Below are 17,713 nucleotides of genomic sequence, written 5' to 3' on the forward strand. Positions count from 1 at the left end.
CAGGCTTCCCAAACACCACAGCACAACATCTACATGTCAACAACGAAAGGAGAAGCAAGGGATCAAGGCGCGTGCAATAGCAGATTGTCATTTCCAGTCGATCTAATTTTTGATCTAAGAGCATTACCTCCACCCACGCATTCATCCAACCACTCATCCACCCATAACCCCATCCAGGCCTTCGTCAGCTAGCTTTTGTTGTTCTCAAGACATGTTCCCTCCTCGTCATCACCACCACCAAGACGTCTGATGCGAGACGAAGAAAGGAAATTAAAGGAATGGAAAGCGAAGTGAACGAACAAAGCGCTATGAGAGAGGCAAAGCAGCAACAGTGGGAAGCTTCGAGAAAAGACAAGTAAGGCTATCAGGACAGAGAGGACAGTCTCAATGCTGGCCAAGGGAGACAGCGCAGCACGCGACCTCTCCAACGTCGCATCCTCTTCCCGACATCAATGCAAGAACACTCCTGTCCGCTTTCCAAACAAGGATCAGGAGGAGAAAAGGAGACGGCATACGACGAAGCTTTGAACAAGAAAGAAACAAAAAGAGATGGAAGCGCAAAGATATAACGGGCAACTCTGCTGTAGTAGTACGCAAACACTAAGCAAAAACCCTCCACCAACCACCACCAGGCTCTCTCGAGACCCCCTTCCAATACCATTTTGTTTCAACCACCCTGTAACCCATCCATTCCACCCCGGCCCAACCTGCTGCCGGTAAACATGCCGCTTCGCCTTGTAAAAGAGCAAATTTGTGTTGTTTTGGGAATCCGCCGCATTACCTAGCCAATTACTTTAAGGGTTAAAGAGCGAAAAGCAAGGGGGGAAGACAAGCAAAAGAAGTCGCAATCGAAGTGAAGTAAAAGGAAGCACGGGAGCGAAAGGACAGACCCGCAGGAAAAGAGTCGCCGCCGTGATGTAACGTAAAGGGGAGAGAGAGCAAAGGGAAGAAAACACAAGAGCTTCGAGTCGGAAGTTAGGGAACGGGTGGGCTATTAGACATGATTGGTATAAGGCATGCTTTGCGATCCAAGTGAATGCAGAGCAAAGACAACCCAACTTCATATCACCCAACCCGGCTGGGTACCTCTGTTAAAGTTGTCAACTTTGTGTTTTCCAACAGTGGATTTGCCAATACTGATTTCAAGCGTCGAGGCCGAGGTCCGACCAGGTCTGCGGAAAGGCCCGCAATGGTGATGTACCGTGGATCGGAGCAGTGTCGCTATTGTCAATTGTAGTCGTTTGTGCGCCTCGTTTTCGAACAGCGCTCACAGATTCAACGTCTCGGAAATCTCCTTCCTCCGCTCCTCGTCATCGATGAGGAAGCCCTTGGCGTCGAAAATGTCTTCGAGCGTGTCAACCACCTTTCGGAAGCTGGAAGCTGCGCCCTTGGTCTGCGTGAAGCGCACAAGCGAGAGCTGCGCACGACGGCCGTGCTCCAGCACAGCAAAGAGCTCTGCATCAAATGCCACGGGCTTGATTCTCAGGTCTGACGTTGAAGGAATGTCTGGTTAGTGTTATTCCAGGCCTTTCAGCACACAGGTACGAGAGGGAGGGGCAAGGAGGCAAACACTCCAGGCAATCAACTTACGGTTGTCTTTGTCGACGCGCGCCTGGATGACATTGGTAGCGCGATCAAACACAATGTCCCGGACGCCATACTTGCGCCAGTCACGCAAAAGGCGCACGATCTCCTGCCTCACGCGTCCGCGGCCGACTTGGAAGCACAGGACTTTGCTTGCAGGCTTGATGTGGAGGAAGCGGGCCAGCCAATTCTGACCCTCATAGCGAGGAGCGCCCGGATTGTTGGGGTCGGCTTCGGCAGGATAACTGAGACCGCTGGGCACAAGTGAAGAGGCGCTGAATTCGGCACCTTCGTGGATGTTAGTGAAATATTCTGGCGAATCTTGTGCAAATGAGGTGCAAGAGAGAAAACCTACTCAGCTCAAGCTTTTGGTCCTTCTTCTCCTGCATCTTCTTGCCAAACAATCCAGCCAAGAAAAAGGGCTTCTTTGGCTCCTTTCTGTCGTTGCGCATTGGAAACTCGGTGTAGTTGCTCAGGGCACTCTCGCTTGGCTTGTTGCCAATCCTGGGGCTTGCTGTCCTTCTCTGCACGCGATCCTCACGGTCGTCCAAGTCGCGGAACCGCGGCGGAATGTGGCTTCCAATGGTGTCGTCCGCATAGATCTGCTGCTGCTCCTGTACATCCTTTTCTTTGTCACTGGTGCGGCGACGGAACCAACTGCGCTTCTTCGTCGCCTGTTGCGCTTTGGCACCATTGCTAGACAACGGAGTGTAGCTTTGGACGGGGGTAGAACATTCGGGAACATCGAGAGATTCTCTCGCGTGCAGAATGGCGTCGTCGTATCTGCTTGCCTTGTTACGAAGCTGTGGAAGTGGCGTTGGGGTTGCAGGCAGAGCCAAATTAGGAATAACGTTGTAAGCCCGCGTAGGGGTTGGAGTTGCAGACTGAACGAAGCTGCCATTGCTTGCCTTCTTACGGATGTTGAGCGGGGCAGGCGCCGGAGAACTAGCATCAACGACTCGGATGGTGTGCTCATTCTCGCCGTAGTACCTACGAGGTGCAGAGACTGGTGCAGTGGCTGCCCTATTGCCTCCGCGCTGCCAGTTTGGTGTAAGGCTTTCAGGACAAGGCGAACGATCTTCTTCGGAAATAATCGGCAGGTGCCGGTTGTCAGGAGATTCTGGCTGAGGAGCTGACACGGAGCGCTGATCACCTTGGACAGACGCGGCGGCCCGCTTCTGGGGTCCTAGGAGCATATCGAGGGAGTGCAAGACATGGTTCCAGCGGTCGGCGCTCTGGTCTCCATTCTCGAGCGCATGAAGATGACGTGCAACACGTTCGCGGGTCTCCACGAGCTGGCAATTCAAAGCACTGTTGGGCGAATCTTGCGTCGCGCCCGACGGAAGTGGAGGCAACGGGCGATGCGCTTCAGTCTGCCTGAGACCTGTACCGTCCGCAGCATAAGCAGAGGCTCCAGAGCCACGGCACGAGACGGACGATGGGGGTGTCTCATATTCGGCAGGCGTAGGCCTGTCATTGGTAGTCGAGCTGCGAACGCTAGAGCTGACGGAAGTACGGTTGAACGCCTCATCCAGTGCCTTCTCAAGCTCGACGCTAGCCTTGCGGACTTCTCCTTCGATGTGGTGAGTCGGCGTTTCCGATCTCTTTATCTTCAGACGAGGCTTGGCTGACTTCAACACAGAACCAGTAGATGTGACCGGGGGACTTCTCTGGTCAGGGGTAATCGGTGTCGCAGCTGCAGGTGGAGCCAGATCTTGCTTGTGCTGCTCCTTGGAAGCACTCTGGGACTTCGACGGTTCAGGAGTGGACTGAGCGGCAACAGTACCAGACGTGAGACAGCTCACTGTGGAACTCTTGCGGAGATGTGCAAAGCTCACTCCGCGCTTGTGCGAGGAGGAAGGTCTCACAACTATAGGCGGTGAACTCGCCCAAGCCGTGCTGCTGTTCCTAGAGGACCTCGATGAAGACTTTCTGTGCGCTGATGGCACGGCTGATATCCTCTTTGAGCTTCGGGATCCGACGCTAGATAGACCAGAGCTACGGACGCCGGTCTTTTTCAATGTTTCAACACGAAGAGAGCTTGTCTGACCGAGACCGCTACGCACCAAGTTTGTAGACTTGCGGTTAGGATGACGGCTTGCATTTGAACCACCGCGATGAATTGTGACATTCATGTATGTCGTCTTGTTGGCCAGTGAAGGTTCCCGAGAGGCTCTGAAAGGGTCGTAGCTGACCTCTGAAGGAGTTGGCTCCTGGAAGCACTGGGCAGCCTGCAAATGCTCATCATTGAGGATGGAGAACTGTGACTTGTTGCGTTGGTGCCGCGGAGCTTCCCGCTGTGGCCGCGAGAAGGATGGCTGATTGTGATGGTAGTCGCTGGCAGAGTGACCAAGACTCTGCTCCCCGGGCCAGCACTCCAACTGCTGCTCCCTGTACTTGAGGAGGGCATTGTAAAAATACTTTTCGTGGTTGATTCTGGGATTGTGTTAGCTCGGGTTGCAATTCCAACGTTGCTTGTGAACATACTCTGAGTTCAGAATTTTCCGCAAAATAGTGTCCTCCGAGTTACTGTGCCACAGGGTCCGCATGTTCCGCAGAACCTCTCGGTCAATGTCTTGTAGACTAAGCGGTTTCCAACCCTTGAGTTGAGGGCGGTATCCAACCAATGCTTCCAGGTTGTTTCTGAGAGGGTCGGGCTCCATGTTCTTTGGGTACTGCTGCAAGAAGGGGTGCTTCCAGATGCCCTCGATGTTGATGCGCTTGTTGGGGTCAGGCACCAATATCTTGCTGATCAAGTCCATTGCGCTGTGGCTCAAGCCTTCGGGCATGACGTACTTGGCTTGTGCAATGAGCTTGAAGAGATGAGTCAGGTCTTGGTTCTCGTTGTAGTTGAATGGCGGAGTTCCCGTAAGCATCACATAGAGAATAACGCCACAGCTCCAGACATCGGCCTGTCCTCCGTCGTACTGCTTGAAGCGGATAACCTCTGGCGCTGCGTAATGAGGGCTGCCACACGGCGTACTCAGCCATGAGCCTACGGGCTGGAGGGCAGCCATGCCAAAGTCCACCAACTTGATGTCCATGGTGTGGGCGTCGACGAGAATGTTCTCGGGCTTGAGGTCACGGTGGTGGATGTGCAGACGGTGACAATACAGCAAGGCGGCGATGATCTGACGGAAAATGTACACCACTTCCATCTCGTCGAGTCCAGTGTGTTCGTCAATGTAGGCGAAAAGTTCGCCGCCTTCGACGTACTCCATGATGAGGTACCTGGATGGAAGATTAGTCTGCTGGCTAGGAAAAGTTGTACAAGACACTCACAGCTCGCTCCGGTTTTCCCAGACATCGTACAGCTTGACAATGTTGGGATGGTCCAGAAGCTTCATGATGACAATCTCACGCTCGAGACCAAAGGGCATCAGCTTGCACTGGGCATTGAGCTTTGGGTCTGTCTCGGCACTCTTGTACAGGTTGAGCAAGCTCTGAGCCTTGACCTTTTCGGCCGTCTTTTTCGAGATGATTTTGGCAGCACCCAACTGGCCGGTGACGCTGTGGCGGACAATCCTTACACGCGAGCATCCTCCCTCTCCGATTGTCTTGCCCAACTGCCAAGGACCAATGTGCGTCTTGCGTTTCCTGCTGGAAGCGGTGGCGTTGGAGCCCGTGGAGATGGTCGAGTCACGATTGCTGGAGCCACGCTCTTCCTCGGCAACCCGGACCAGATGTTTATTTTCGGCAACCGGACGGTTGCTACGGACAGTGAAGGTATTACCATTTGCGACGATGCTCGCGTTGTGAGGGACGGGTTGGTTCTTGGGAGAAGCAGAAGGCCGGTTTGTTTTCTGGTTGGCTTGATGGGGTGGCGTGGCAGCATTTACCCTCGTACCAGCATCGGCAAGCGGGCGTCGAGTCCTTGGATGTTGTCCTGGAGCGGCCCTACCCGGGAGGTCCATGATGTCTCCCGCGGTGCCCACACGCGACCAATGTTTTGTTTTGGGTTGGACGAGGTGGAAGGAGGGCTGTGTACAAGAGGAGGTTGTGCAAAAACCGGCAGAGAAGCGCGAGTTGACTCAGTAAAACGAAATACACGAAGAGAAGTGTCGTGAAGACGTGCGATGGCGAGCGCGGTGGAGGGGGGAAGCTGGCCAGAGGTCTCAGGGCCTGTCGCGGAGCTGGACAGACATGGGATGGGCTGGGGAGCGGTTGGGCGAGGTAGAGGTCAAATTGGGATTGTTGCGAACCAAGCTGGGCGAAAGAGCGGACGGCTCGGCAAACAAACCAAGACGTGCCTGTTAAGGAGACGGCGGGATGGAGCCGAGGAGGTGGTGGTGTTTGGTCGACGGAGGCGGAGGCGGAGATGGAGATGGAGACGGGGGAAACTGGAGATCTGAGATGTCCCGTTCAGGATGCTGCAAAAAGGCAGTCCCGCGTCGTGCCTTCCACCGCTCCAACCCGCACAACCCAGAGCGACAAGCAGAACGGCGATACCTTAGAGGCCGACGACCTTCTGTTCAATTGCAAGCAAACCAAGACTACGGAAGCCTGCCAAGCAAAGACGAAGAATGGGCTCGCTTGAAGCGCATGTTTGTATGCGCCAAAGGCCCCCGTTGCGGGGCTCCCAGGAATGCCGTCGGCATCGCGGCTCTCCAGTGAAGAAAATGCCACGGATTCCAGCCTAGGAACCTGCGGCATCCAGTCGACATTGACCGGGCTACGTCGACCGCGCTACGTCATGAGGCTATGGGGCCATTGTCGGGCGTCCGTCGGGGGGGGACTGGGTGGTTGGGAGGCATGTTTGCCGCAACGACGACGCGCTACATGTACGAACACAGCCGGAGGCAAACGATGGCGATGCATCACGACGGCGCTGGGCGTGGTGTTGAGGTTTGCCTGCCGTGGTCGGTGGCCTGAGGCGCCGTCGCAGTAGCGCCGGGCGGGCTTGCGCCATGCGCGCCGATCCGAGCATCCGGCCGGCGATCTTGGGTTCTGCCGTGGGTGCAGGCAGTGCAGGATCTACCTCTGCTGTGCCAAAACACAACCTCAACACCACGCGGCCCCTCTCAAACCTCGCAAATACCCTCTGTTTCGTCTCCTGCTTTGTGTCTCGCTGCTCCGCCGGAAATAGCTTCCCCGGCCCATTCCTTGGCGTCTTACCCTCCTACATCGTTGCTCGACTTCGCTGCCCCTGGTCTCGACACAATCTCATCGCCTCACACATGCCATTTCTGGACATTTTCCCTGTCCTGGTCGGCTGACTCTGTGCCAATTGCTCAGCCCAACGTGACGGCCGCCAAGGATGAGCCCTTTGCTTCGCTCTCGTACTGCTCACCATCACGACCAAAACCACATGCCTCGCTCGCCGCACATCAATCGTCGCCATTGGCCGCGGTTGCGCTCCAACAGGCAAAGGCTCCGCGACACCGTGGCGCCCAACTCTAAACACCCCGCAAAAGCTCATCATCCTTCGGGAAATGTCTGTCTTGGTCTCTCGATCCGGGGGCCAGGAAACCTCCCATGCAGACCGGCCGCCACGCAGCCAGGCAATTGAGCCTTTGCTCGCTCGCTCGCTCGCCCGCCGCGGCTTCTTCCTTCTCGTCACCGTACCTACCTACCGTACCCGTCAGCAATTGGGCCTCCGCATCATGCAATCAAATCAACACTGTCTTTGATGCGCCCGTGGCACAAAGGCGCGCCGCCACGAAACAAACCAGGGTCGGCGGTCCCGGCAATCAAGGCGTTCCGCCGCCATGGCCGTCCGCCCACTTGCCCATTTCTTCCCATTCTTCTGCCCGCCTTGACGCAGGTCACCCGCCGCCCGGGTAGTGGCTTTGAAGGCTGGCAAAGTGCGCGGCCTGGTTGAGGGAGCGGTACCATCCGTCCGTGTCCTCCCATGCCCGCCTGGCGCCTGCATGAGTCCAAGCAAGCAAGAAAGCATATCGCGGCCTGGGCCTGGACCCAAACAAAGGACGGACAATGATGACGGCAAATCCATCATCATCCTCATCCTCATGCCCGGACGTTTGCATACCAGCAGCACATCACAAGACTATTGCCTGTCCAAAACGAGACGGGCAAAAAAGAAACGCGCGCGAAACAAGGAAGAAGAAAGGGACTCTGGGCATGGACCGAAAAGGGGAGAAACAAACGAAGGACGAGGAAATACCAAGCTCAAACAATGCCCTCGCCCCTCTCACTCAGGCTCTCAGTCATCACGCTCTCGCTGTCTCCCGATCTCCCCGAGGCTGGGAGGCAGGCTGGCTCGCTCCGGCTCTTTTCCGCAATGGGAATGCGATGCGTCTGCGATCCGGTTGCTTCGCACAAGACCCAAACCAAACCAGGTCACAGCCAGCCAGCCCGAGGCTACAAGCAATTCATTCACACTCGCGGCAAAGGGTCGCGGGTAAGGCCCATCCATCCATCCATTCCTTTGCTTCCGGCGCGCCTCGCCGCCTTGCGCCAGTACGTACCTATCCGTGTCAGGCGGACCTTCTGCTGTGGGTTTTAGCGCGCAGATCCAGTAGATCATTAATGGAGACGTCGATGATGATGCGGATGATGATGAAACGACATCATCGTCATCAGAAGCAGGAGCGGCGGCGGCGGCAGTGGTGAGTATCGCTACGTCCTTTTTCCTCCCCAAGGACCCCTGCGCCGTGCTTCCCTGCCCCTTCTACCCCTATTCAATCCCCGTTCCCCTTGCGTCTCCGCACGCATGTGCCAGATGTGAGCCTTTCTCCATGGGTAGACATGTACCTGGCAGGGCCGGCCACAAAGTCAATCACCACTCAGGTAGATAGACACATACAGACAAACATGGGTAAGACGCCGGTCTAGTCCATTCCAGCTGCCCAGTCATGACGGCATGCATTGTGTTTTGCTCCCTCCCTCCCCGTCGTCATCTCTTTGCTTTTTGTTCTGTTCCACTTCCAGGTACGTTTTCGCAGCAGCGCAGTCAGTGCGCGGCGTGTGCTTGGTCAAACGGACTGGCTGGCTGGGAGGCTGGCTGGAAGGCTGGCTGACTGAGTCTTCGGGTACCTAAGGTAGGTAGGTGCGTGAGGAGCGTGGCTGGGCGAGTGACCCGGTCGCCGGGTGGAGGACCTACCTGGTGGCTGACTGTCTGGCCGGTGCATGCCTATGGCGCTCTTCTCACCAACATCTCACCTCGCCTGCATAGGTAGGTAGGCAGGGAGTTGGCCGGCAGTCGTGTAGGCAGCAAGGTAGTAGTTTGGAAGAAATGACAGAAAGGTGAGCCCATGGACAGAGAGGGGAGGAAGACGCGGGGGAAGCAAAAAAGGAACATCAAGGAAGCTTGTAGTAGTTGGTACAGAAGAGGAGAGAGGAGAGAACAGTGGAAAATTAAATGGAATAGACGCAAAAGTTGACAGGAATTCCGATTTCTCTCCTCCCCCTTCTTGTCACACTACCATACCTCACAATTTGCCGAGTGCAAGCAAACATTCGGGAACACACCTGGACGGGGAGAGCACGAAATGGGTGCCAGACATTGTTGGTAGCAAGTCTACAGCAGTAAAAGAGACGGCACCACAAAATACGACGCATTTCTTGCCATTCGATGGAATAGATTTACAGGGGGGGGGGGGGGGATATGATCATGTTTTTGAGATTGATTTTGGGCGCAGCCAAGCCTACCCTACACACTACACATGTAGGCACAAACCCTTCCATCATCCCATCTTTCTTCAATCCACCTTGCTCGACAAGCATCCGTCCCCCCCATGCCCATGTATCCTTGAACGATTGGTGCGCGAGCTTGAGCCCCTGGCCCATCCATCCACCCGTCCATCGCCCAATAGTCTGCCGTCTCGCAGGTGCGCCTTGACGTGTCGACGACGCCCTTTGTTGACGCTTGGGACGGTGTCGCCGCGGCAAGGCCCGCCTGTCCGATTCGTGGCGGTCAGTCGATCGTACCGGCGGACATCGCTCCTGCTCCTCCTCCGGCCATTTCGAGGGGACAAGGAAGAAGGCGAGGACAAAGAGATGAGCGCTTCGCCGCTGATGTCAGACACAAATGGCCCGTCTTTGTCTTTGGTTCCCGTTGCACACAAAAAAAGGGGGATAAGGACGAGAGATGGACAGCGGCGAGCAGTGGTGTGAGAAAGAAATGATGATGATGATGATGTGATGATGGAGAGAGAAGCTAAGCTGACTGTCTGCCTGCCTGCCTGCCTGCGCCACACTGCTACACTGACCGACGACGTCCCGTACGTAAGAGGTATCCTAAACGTTCCAACAACGCTCGCTCCAACAGCAACGGACAACCCACCTCCACACTCGAGCCGAGAAGGGAGAAGGAATGAAAAAGGAGAAAGCAAGAGAAGAAGAAAAGGGGGGCGGGTAAAAGCCGAACAAAAAGAAGAAAGACATAACGAGCAAAATCCAAGCAAGAAAGCCCAACGACCAGTGACGAAAAAAGCGCGCGCGCGCGCGTTCTTTGACCATCCAATCAATCCCATCTTTTCTTTCCCGGCGCCCTGTGTCCCTTTGTCCCAAATGCCTCCCAGCAAGTATAGCAGCCAAGCCTTCCCGACATCCAGAGAATTGTGGAAAGATGTAGAAGCGAAAACAAAGAAAAGTTATATCCAGAGTAAAGATATTTATGGAGAAGGATAATAAGGAACAAAAGGGGGAGGAGGTTGCGCTGCGACGATCATGGCGAAAGGCTAGCTCTGGTAAGCTGAATATCGACAGCGAAGAGTATGAGAGCAGATCAGTCGGTCGGTAGGGAGGTAGACAAAGGTGTGAAGGGAAAAAAAAAAAGGATATAGGAGGAAGAAAGAAATATGATCAAAGAAAAAACCCAAGCCGTGTCCACGAAACGCCAGTCAGACCGACTGACTACTGAATGGCTGTGCCGTGGTCCGGAAGGAGGAAGTAAAAGAAGGAACCCGGAAATTGACATGACGCGAATAGGTAATAATCGCCTTAACCCCTTCCTGCTTTCGTTCCCGACATGTATGTGTATGTGTGTGTTGTCCAATCCCCACTTCCCATCCAAGTTTGTTCCCTCTTGACGCCGGATTTCATAGCACAAGTTGTTTGTGGCATATATCGATACAAGAATGCGGAAACGACAGATCGTACACGATTTGGTTTTTTGTGGTTGGAGACGATGATGTGATGATGTCGAAATAAAATGATGATGATGATGAGACTTTCCGAATCGCCGTTTGCATGCGTGTAAAGATCATAATAATAAAAGAGTCGAGAAGATGAGGAAAAATCGGCCGGGTATCATGCGAATATCGAACAGCATAGGTCGAGATTCTCGAATCCCGCGCGCTTTTGGGGGCTCGGTTCTCATTATCTCTTTAGTGTCCGAGGCCGGGCTTGTGTTCGCTGGCTTCGCTGCCCACTTTGCTGTTGGGTGAGACGGAGCCGCCGGCCTTGTCAGCCTCGCCGGCGGCTGCCGCAGCCTTGCCGCATCCCTTGACGAGAATGTGCCGCTGGAGGAAAAGGTCAGCGCAAGAAAAGATCCGATGAAATGGAGCGTATGCTCACCTTGAGCGCATCCTTGCGCGAAAAGCTCTTGTCGCAGTGTCCGCATGGGAAAGGCTTCACCGCCAGGTGTATGCGTTTGTGGCGTTTGAGGTCGTGATTTCGATTGAAGCTCTGCGGGCACTGGTCGCACTTGAAGGGGCGATCGTTTGGCGGCGCTTGATGCGTGGGAGGTTGGCCGTACATGTGTCCCATGCCTGCGGGGTGGCCGCTGCTTGGAAATCCAGGCATCATGCCGTGGGGCATGCCGCCGCCGACCAGCGCAAGCTGTCCATTCGGGTTGCCCACGTTGGAGAGAACAGGTCCATGGATGGGATAGTTGCTGTACGGTCTTTGGTACGGCAGCGGCGAGTGCGAGGGTCCTGATTGCATCGATGGAATCTGTGCAGACGTATGGGCTGGCGACATTCTCTGCATGTGGCCGCCAGCGCTCAGAGGGCTGGGTTGCGACGGCGAAGGCCCGGTCGAGTAAGGAAAGCTACTCTGCTGAGGCGTCGTAGAGTGCTGCGAGTGATAGTTGTAAGTGGGGGTCGGGGGGAGCCTGTTGGGAAAGGGCTCGTTGGAGTGAATAGGAGAGTGATGCGAAGTGGACGAGGTGACTGGCGTTTGCGCGTTGAGCATGTGCGGCATGGAGTTCTGTTGCCCCGACATGGTGGGCAGAGTGGATGGTGCAGACATGGATCCTGACGAGGGAAAAGGTGGGAGGCTGAGCTCGTATGGGGGCGGAGGCAAGCCTGCTAAGCCTCGGGTCAGTTGATCACTTCCGGAAGCGAAGTTTCTTTCAGTCTTTGTTCTCGACGTACCTCGTGGTGTGGCGTATGACTGTGACGTGGAAGAAGCCTGAGGCTGGAAGCCATAAGGCGTTGTTCCTTGCGGCGGTGGCGACCATACGTATCCATTCGGATTGTAAGAAGACATGTTTTGCGACGAATGGGCGTTGGAGCTCATGCCGTCCTGCAGGTTGCTGGGAGGAGTCAGAAGGTTTCCAATGGCACCGGTCGCGGGTGAGGATTGCGAGTTGGTGACGGACGAGAAAGCAGGAAATTTCTGCTGATGATTTTGGTGTTGATGTTGATGGTGGTGTTGATGCTGCTGCTGCTGCTGCTGCTGGTGTTGATGTTGTTGTTGCTGCTGCTGCTGCTGTTGTTGCTGCTGAGAATTGGAAAGCGGCGGAGGAGGCAATTCAAAGTTGGGAAGAGACGAAGCGTTAGGCCGGCGAGCAGTAAAGCTCGTTGGTGCACCCATAGAATCCGGCCCAGGATGCATATGGGTCGGAAGAGCGACTGCGGCAGCCACGTTGGAGGTTTTGGCAAATCCCTGGCCTGCCGGCCTATCGTTCGAGACGAGAGACGAAGAGGGAAGCGGGAAGAGAGCGGCAGCAGGCGAGTGTGGTGGTTGTGATGATGGGCGCGCACCCGACCAAGACTGACCACTTTGTGTTCTTGAGTAATCCAGAAGGGGCTAGCGGCGGAGGATTGAAGCGGCGGAGGCGATGAATGGTGTCAAGAGAGTGAAGGTGTCGAGGCACGACGAGGAGTTAAAGAGCGCGCTTCGCCAAAATTGGATGAGGGTGACTGTAGCGGAGCGAGGAGTGGAGCTGGTGAAGTTTACCAGAGGTATCCCTGTGGAGAGTAGCACCGATCGTCTGCAGTCCAGTCCCAAAGGGCTTCCAGAAAGTCTCGGAGGGTGTGTAAGAGGGCGCGGACGGGAGGCGAGGCGGGCTGGAGCACAATAGGCAATGGGCTTGAGGCGAGAGTGGCACCGGTGCTCCCTGGGGCAACAAGACGAACCCGGATTCTCGGTTGCGCAGACGCAGTGCGACTTGAGGGCGTGGTACGGATCTGGTGTGTGGGAAGCAAAGGTGCTCGAGGTGGAGCAGGTGGAGGAGCCGAGGGCGTGGGCGGCTGGCTTGGCCTGGTACGGTATGGTGGAGCCCCGTTATGAATTGGAGAATGGTGGAGATGTTTTCTTGGGCGGTGGGGAGGAGCTCGGGGAGTGTATATGTAGAGTCCGGGGGAGCTTGGGATATGGGTTCGCGTGGCTTCTGGGTGGGCTAGGGGCCCTGGAGCCAGTCAGGCGTCAGGTCACGACGGCAGCGGAGCCCTCTGTGAGGTCGCGCGCGAGGGTACTGTAGGTAGTGTAGGGTTGGTTCCGTCCGTGCTCGTAATCTGGATCGTCTGGTAGAGCAGAGGCCCAGAGCATCTAGAGAGTCTGGTCGCGACTTGGTTGGGGCTGGCGGCAGAAGCAAGCAAAAGGCAGCGCGGCGGGAGTGAGATTAAGGGCTAGCAGCGCCAGATCACGCCTTTTCCTTCACGGTGCCGCCGACAAGGAAGCATGGGACAAGACAAGGCCGGGATGCCCAGCTGCAACCAAGAATCCAGCGCTGCGCTGCGCTGCACGCTGCCCGGGCCCTGGACCTTGACCTTGACCTTGGCTTGACCTGGACCTGAACCTGGACCTGGACCCTGCACTGCACTGCGCGGCGCTGCAGGTGAGCCCCAACCCCAGACCATGGATGGGTGGGTGCATGCTGCCCTCGTCCTTGCAATCCATAAACTTGTGCTGCGGCGCCTGGTGACCGGTGGCAGATGGCGTCAACTGCACACTCGCAACTGAACATGCGGCTCTCTCTCTCTCTCTCTCTCTCTCTCTCTTCCCACGGCGTCTTTGTTCGTCTCTTCTCCTCGACTTCGTTGCCCTCCCCTGAGTAATCCATTACCAATCCCTCGCGCGCCGCATTCCAGCCTCTGGTTAGCGGCCTAGCCGAATACGATCAGCTCAATAAATTCGGTTCTCCGCTCGGTCCTTCAAGAGGCCTGGTGACTTAGACTGCCTGAGACCGCAGAGTGAGAGAGAGAGAGAGAGAGTGAGAGAGAGAGGTGCTGCTATTCTCGGGCCATGGAGCACTCTGGCCACATGTTTGACGCCGGGCCTGGTCTTGGCCCCGTCGCGGAGCTTGCCGCCGTGTCTGTCTGTGTGTCTGTCTGTCTGTCTGCCTGTCTGCCTGTCTGTCTGCTCGCTCCGTCGACCTTCAGTCATGACTGTCGCGCGGCGAGGCGATACCACATACGTGGGATAGATTGCTTAGCGGCGGAAAGAAGGACGGCAGGGTAGATGGAGCGCGCTCCGCTGCACACGTCGGGCTGCGGCGCCGCGTGCGGATGTATTCCAGAGGGCTGGTTCCATGGCCAACCGCACGACCAGACCGGTGCATTCACTCGTCGACTTCAACTCTTGATCGGCGCGCCAACGCGCATCCATCCCAGAGCCAGTGCGGCGGTTTGGTTTCGTGCGCAGCGCCTCCAGCTCCACCATGAGCAGTGTCGGCGTACCGGCATGGCGTTTCAACGTAGGACGATCGTTGTGAAGACCCAAGGGCGAGAGCCGCATCGAGTGCTGAGGGTCGCACACCTCTCGGCCGTCACACGCCCACACCCCGGGTCCCAAAGACCAATGATGTGCCCCTGTAAGCGAGAAGGGTGAGAAGAGGTTGTGATAAAACGGCACATTCCATCCATGGGTGTGGGAGTCAACCGTCGCTGTCACGCTGCGCCGGCGCCGGCCTAGCTGGCCTCGAGCCGTGCTAAGGGACGCCAAAGGCAAAGGGCCGACCTGATTGAGCGGTTGGAGGATGGATTGATGGTGGTGATGGCAGCGAGATGGAGCCCGGGCAGGTTGTCGTCGCGGATCCCTGCGGAGAGGAGGGAGAGATGTGGTAGTGGTGGCCGAGACCAGCTCCCTCCACTAGCACACGCAGACCCGCGCTCCTGGGCTCTCGACGACGGGACCCACGACTTGCCGCGATGCTGCTGCCACTTCCCCGCGCTTCAACACACACACGCACACACACACACACACACGACACACACGACTTGCTGGACACACACACGCACACACACAGATGGCGGCCACGCGACACGGCTGCTATGGGCATGGCAGGCCAGGGCAGGGCAGGGCAGCGGTTTGCTTCCATGCTTGCTTGCTTGCTTGCTTGCTTGCTTGCTTGCTTACAACCTCCATTCCAGGCTCGCCTCGCTCTCGCTCTCGCTCCCCGCTCGTCGCTCCTCGCGCCGCCCATCCGCAGCGCAGCGCTTGACTGCCTTCATTTCGGCCTTGAGCCCAAACCAGGCACCTCTGGCCGCTTCCAGCCTGGCAAGGGGCCGTCAGTCATCTGCTTGGCCGTGGTTCGCTGAGCTGGCCGGGATTCGCCAGCCTCAATGGCAAGCCTGCCGCTAGCGTCGGTGCGTCACCACATGCATTGCAGCCCGTCCGACGTCTTCTGAATCCTCTCTGGAAGCTTTCTGATTTGAGCTTGTCTGCCCGCCGCAGGGTGCAGGGGCCCCGGCCAGTGGGATCGCTCGCCAGGATCGCCAAACCGGCTTTCCGACCGCTCACTCTCCCTCGGAGCCAGCCAGTCTTGCTGCTGCTGTCACTGCCTGTCAACTTCAGCTCCGCTCCGCGCCGCTCCCTGCTTCCAACGGCCACGACGATAATGAAGCCTTTCGATGCGCGACCATGGCACTATTGCATTGCCTTGGACATGCCACGCGAGCATGAGGGTCGTGGCTGTCGATCCGAGCCGGACAACTTGTACGAAGGAACCAAAGCCAACCACGGGCTCGCGCAACACACTCTCCTACCACCACTCCTACCACCACCACCACCACCACATCGCTGCTGATCACCTCCCCCGCGGATCTTCCCATTGCTTGTTCGCTGGGGCGCGCGCCCATCATTGCCTTCGTCGTCACCCAGCTGGGAGGCCCTCGCTCACACTGCCCGTCCTCGAGCTGGGGCTGCCCTCGACCCGCTGCGGTTGGCTTACGCCTCCCTTTTGCCAATCTCTACTGCTTCCCCATCCAAGCGTAAGCCACCAACAACACCACCACCACTTGCTGCTGCTGGGCCCGGAAGGCTGCCATGCTGACAACTGTGACTGCTGGCGCCAGAACGCATGCGCTCCTGGGTCCCATCATTGCAGCCGTGTGCTCGGGTGCCCGATCGATTTGCCTGCCCTGTCTCAACATCTCAAATAAAGCCAATGCACCGCTCCGGGTCAACGGCTGCTCGGGCACTGCATGGTTGAAATGAAGCCCGTGGTGACGCAAGAAGAATGAAGGAATCGACCCCCATTTGATCTATCTTTAGCCGATGTTGCTCGTGGGCTCGCTTGCGCCCTGCCGTCGACAAGAGGAGCCGGTGGTGGTGAGCTCGTCGCCGTCGTCGAAGCATGACCGTCATTCTCGCCGTGCAGACTGGGAAAAAAGAAACGACCCAAAACCCCCGCCGCCGAGCATCTCGCTTCCTTGCCAGTAATCCTCCTCGCCGAGCTTGCGAATCATGGCGGGGACTGGACAGCATCACCGGGCCAAGGCCATACCGCGCGTCAGCATCCCAGAGCGGTGTGAACAGCAGACGAGCAAGGCATGCCAGTTTCGCATTTAGCCGCACTCCAAATCAAGCTGAAACTCTTTTTTCTCGCTCGTCCTTTTTCGCGCTTTTTGCTTTTGCCCTTTCCGTCGCGCGCCCGTTGGCCGTCCGCTCGCTCCGCGCCGCCAGGCTGCGGTCTGCCCCTCGCGACTAGACATGACGCTTGACTCTTTGGCCAACGGGCCCGCAGCCTCGGGCTTTAGCGGCCGTCGACGGCATGGCCGAGAGATGGATGACCTGGCAATGCTAGGCTAGCCCTGTCCTTCTTCTCCTCACAGGGCTCTCTTTAGCCAGAAAGTCATTGCCCGCGGCAAGCTGCCCGCCCAATCCCGGCGTCGCAGCGCTCGGTAGCAGCGCCGCTCGACCAGCGCAAGAAGAAAAGTAATCTGTAGAGCGGCCCGATGCTACCCTCGTCGAAGCGGTCGGCCGCCATGCCATGCGATTGACCGGGACATGGCAACTCGAGTGGACGCCGTACACCTCAGCGACTTGTGACAACAGATCCCGACTCTGCAGACCGTAGAGTCGGCTGCGTCACCGAAAATGACCGAATTGTCCCGTTCCGATGAATGGGGTCCCGGACGTTGACGCTTCGGCAGAGCCTGGCGGGACCTAGCAGTAGAGCATGCCAACTGCCCGGTCTACTACCGCCGTAGTCGAATGTGCGGGCGGTGCTGGCGCCGCCGCCGCATGTAGGTACCGTGACTTGGCCTGCGTGTGACATGGTGTGCCGGCGCCTCTAGGCATCTACGCATCCATTGAGCCGCTTGCGCGATGAGCTGACGGGTGCGGTTGCGACAAGGCAGAAGACGAGGTGCGATTGACTGCAATCAATGCATGTCACGACAGGCGCGGACCGGGGCTGCTAAACAACCACTAGCCGAAGCTTGCTGACTTGACCAAAGCTACCTACCACTTCTATTCTTCTACCGATGCTCTAGCTTCAGCGAGACTTTCCAGCGCCAGATCGGTCAAGCCGCGATTCTCTCCTCTCCTCCTTCTTCCTATCGCTCGCAATCATCCCTCCGTCGTCCTCACACCTCCACGAAGACCCCCTGGCAACCACCCACCTCGATGCGATCTCGATTTGTCAGCCTTGACACTCTACGCTGTACTTCGTCGCAAACGGCCCTTTTTTCTCTTGTCCTTAGGCATCACACCCTTTCATCAACGGCCAAACTATCCCTGCCATGTCTCCATCTTTCACAAGTTCTCCGATCTA

At 56.9% G+C, this 17,713-nt stretch overlaps 3 protein-coding genes across 3 annotated transcripts; all 3 read right to left on the bottom strand.

Moving 5' to 3' along the window:
• Window positions 1–964: 964 nt before the first annotated feature.
• On the bottom strand, window positions 965–5,675 carry J3D65DRAFT_413087 (serine/threonine-protein kinase GIN4). Its single transcript, XM_066796022.1, has 5 exons — window positions 4,867–5,675; window positions 4,072–4,815; window positions 1,940–4,020; window positions 1,591–1,872; window positions 965–1,506 (listed from the first exon to the last, which is right to left on the bottom strand). The coding sequence occupies exons 1-5, from the start codon at window positions 5,496–5,498 to the stop codon at window positions 1,268–1,270; spliced, it is 3,978 nt and encodes a 1,325-aa protein (XP_066654726.1). The 5' UTR covers window positions 5,499–5,675; the 3' UTR covers window positions 965–1,267.
• Window positions 5,676–9,651: 3,976 nt separating this feature from the next.
• J3D65DRAFT_628124 (uncharacterized protein) lies at window positions 9,652–10,012 on the bottom strand. Its single transcript, XM_066800608.1, has one exon. The coding sequence runs from the start codon at window positions 10,003–10,005 to the stop codon at window positions 9,784–9,786; it is 222 nt and encodes a 73-aa protein (XP_066654727.1). The 5' UTR covers window positions 10,006–10,012; the 3' UTR covers window positions 9,652–9,783.
• A 657-nt stretch (window positions 10,013–10,669) lies between these two features.
• Window positions 10,670–12,563, bottom strand: J3D65DRAFT_412674 (uncharacterized protein). Its single transcript, XM_066796021.1, has 2 exons — window positions 11,065–12,563; window positions 10,670–11,009 (listed from the first exon to the last, which is right to left on the bottom strand). Exons 1-2 carry the CDS (start codon window positions 12,325–12,327, stop codon window positions 10,875–10,877), a joined length of 1,398 nt encoding a protein of 465 aa, XP_066654728.1. The 5' UTR covers window positions 12,328–12,563; the 3' UTR covers window positions 10,670–10,874.
• Between the last annotated feature and the right edge of the window lie 5,150 nt (window positions 12,564–17,713).

Source organism: Phyllosticta citribraziliensis, assembly GCF_038025025.1.
Source record: "Phyllosticta citribraziliensis strain CPC 17464 chromosome Unknown J3D65scaffold_7, whole genome shotgun sequence".
NCBI classification, from domain to species: domain Eukaryota; kingdom Fungi; phylum Ascomycota; class Dothideomycetes; order Botryosphaeriales; family Phyllostictaceae; genus Phyllosticta; species Phyllosticta citribraziliensis.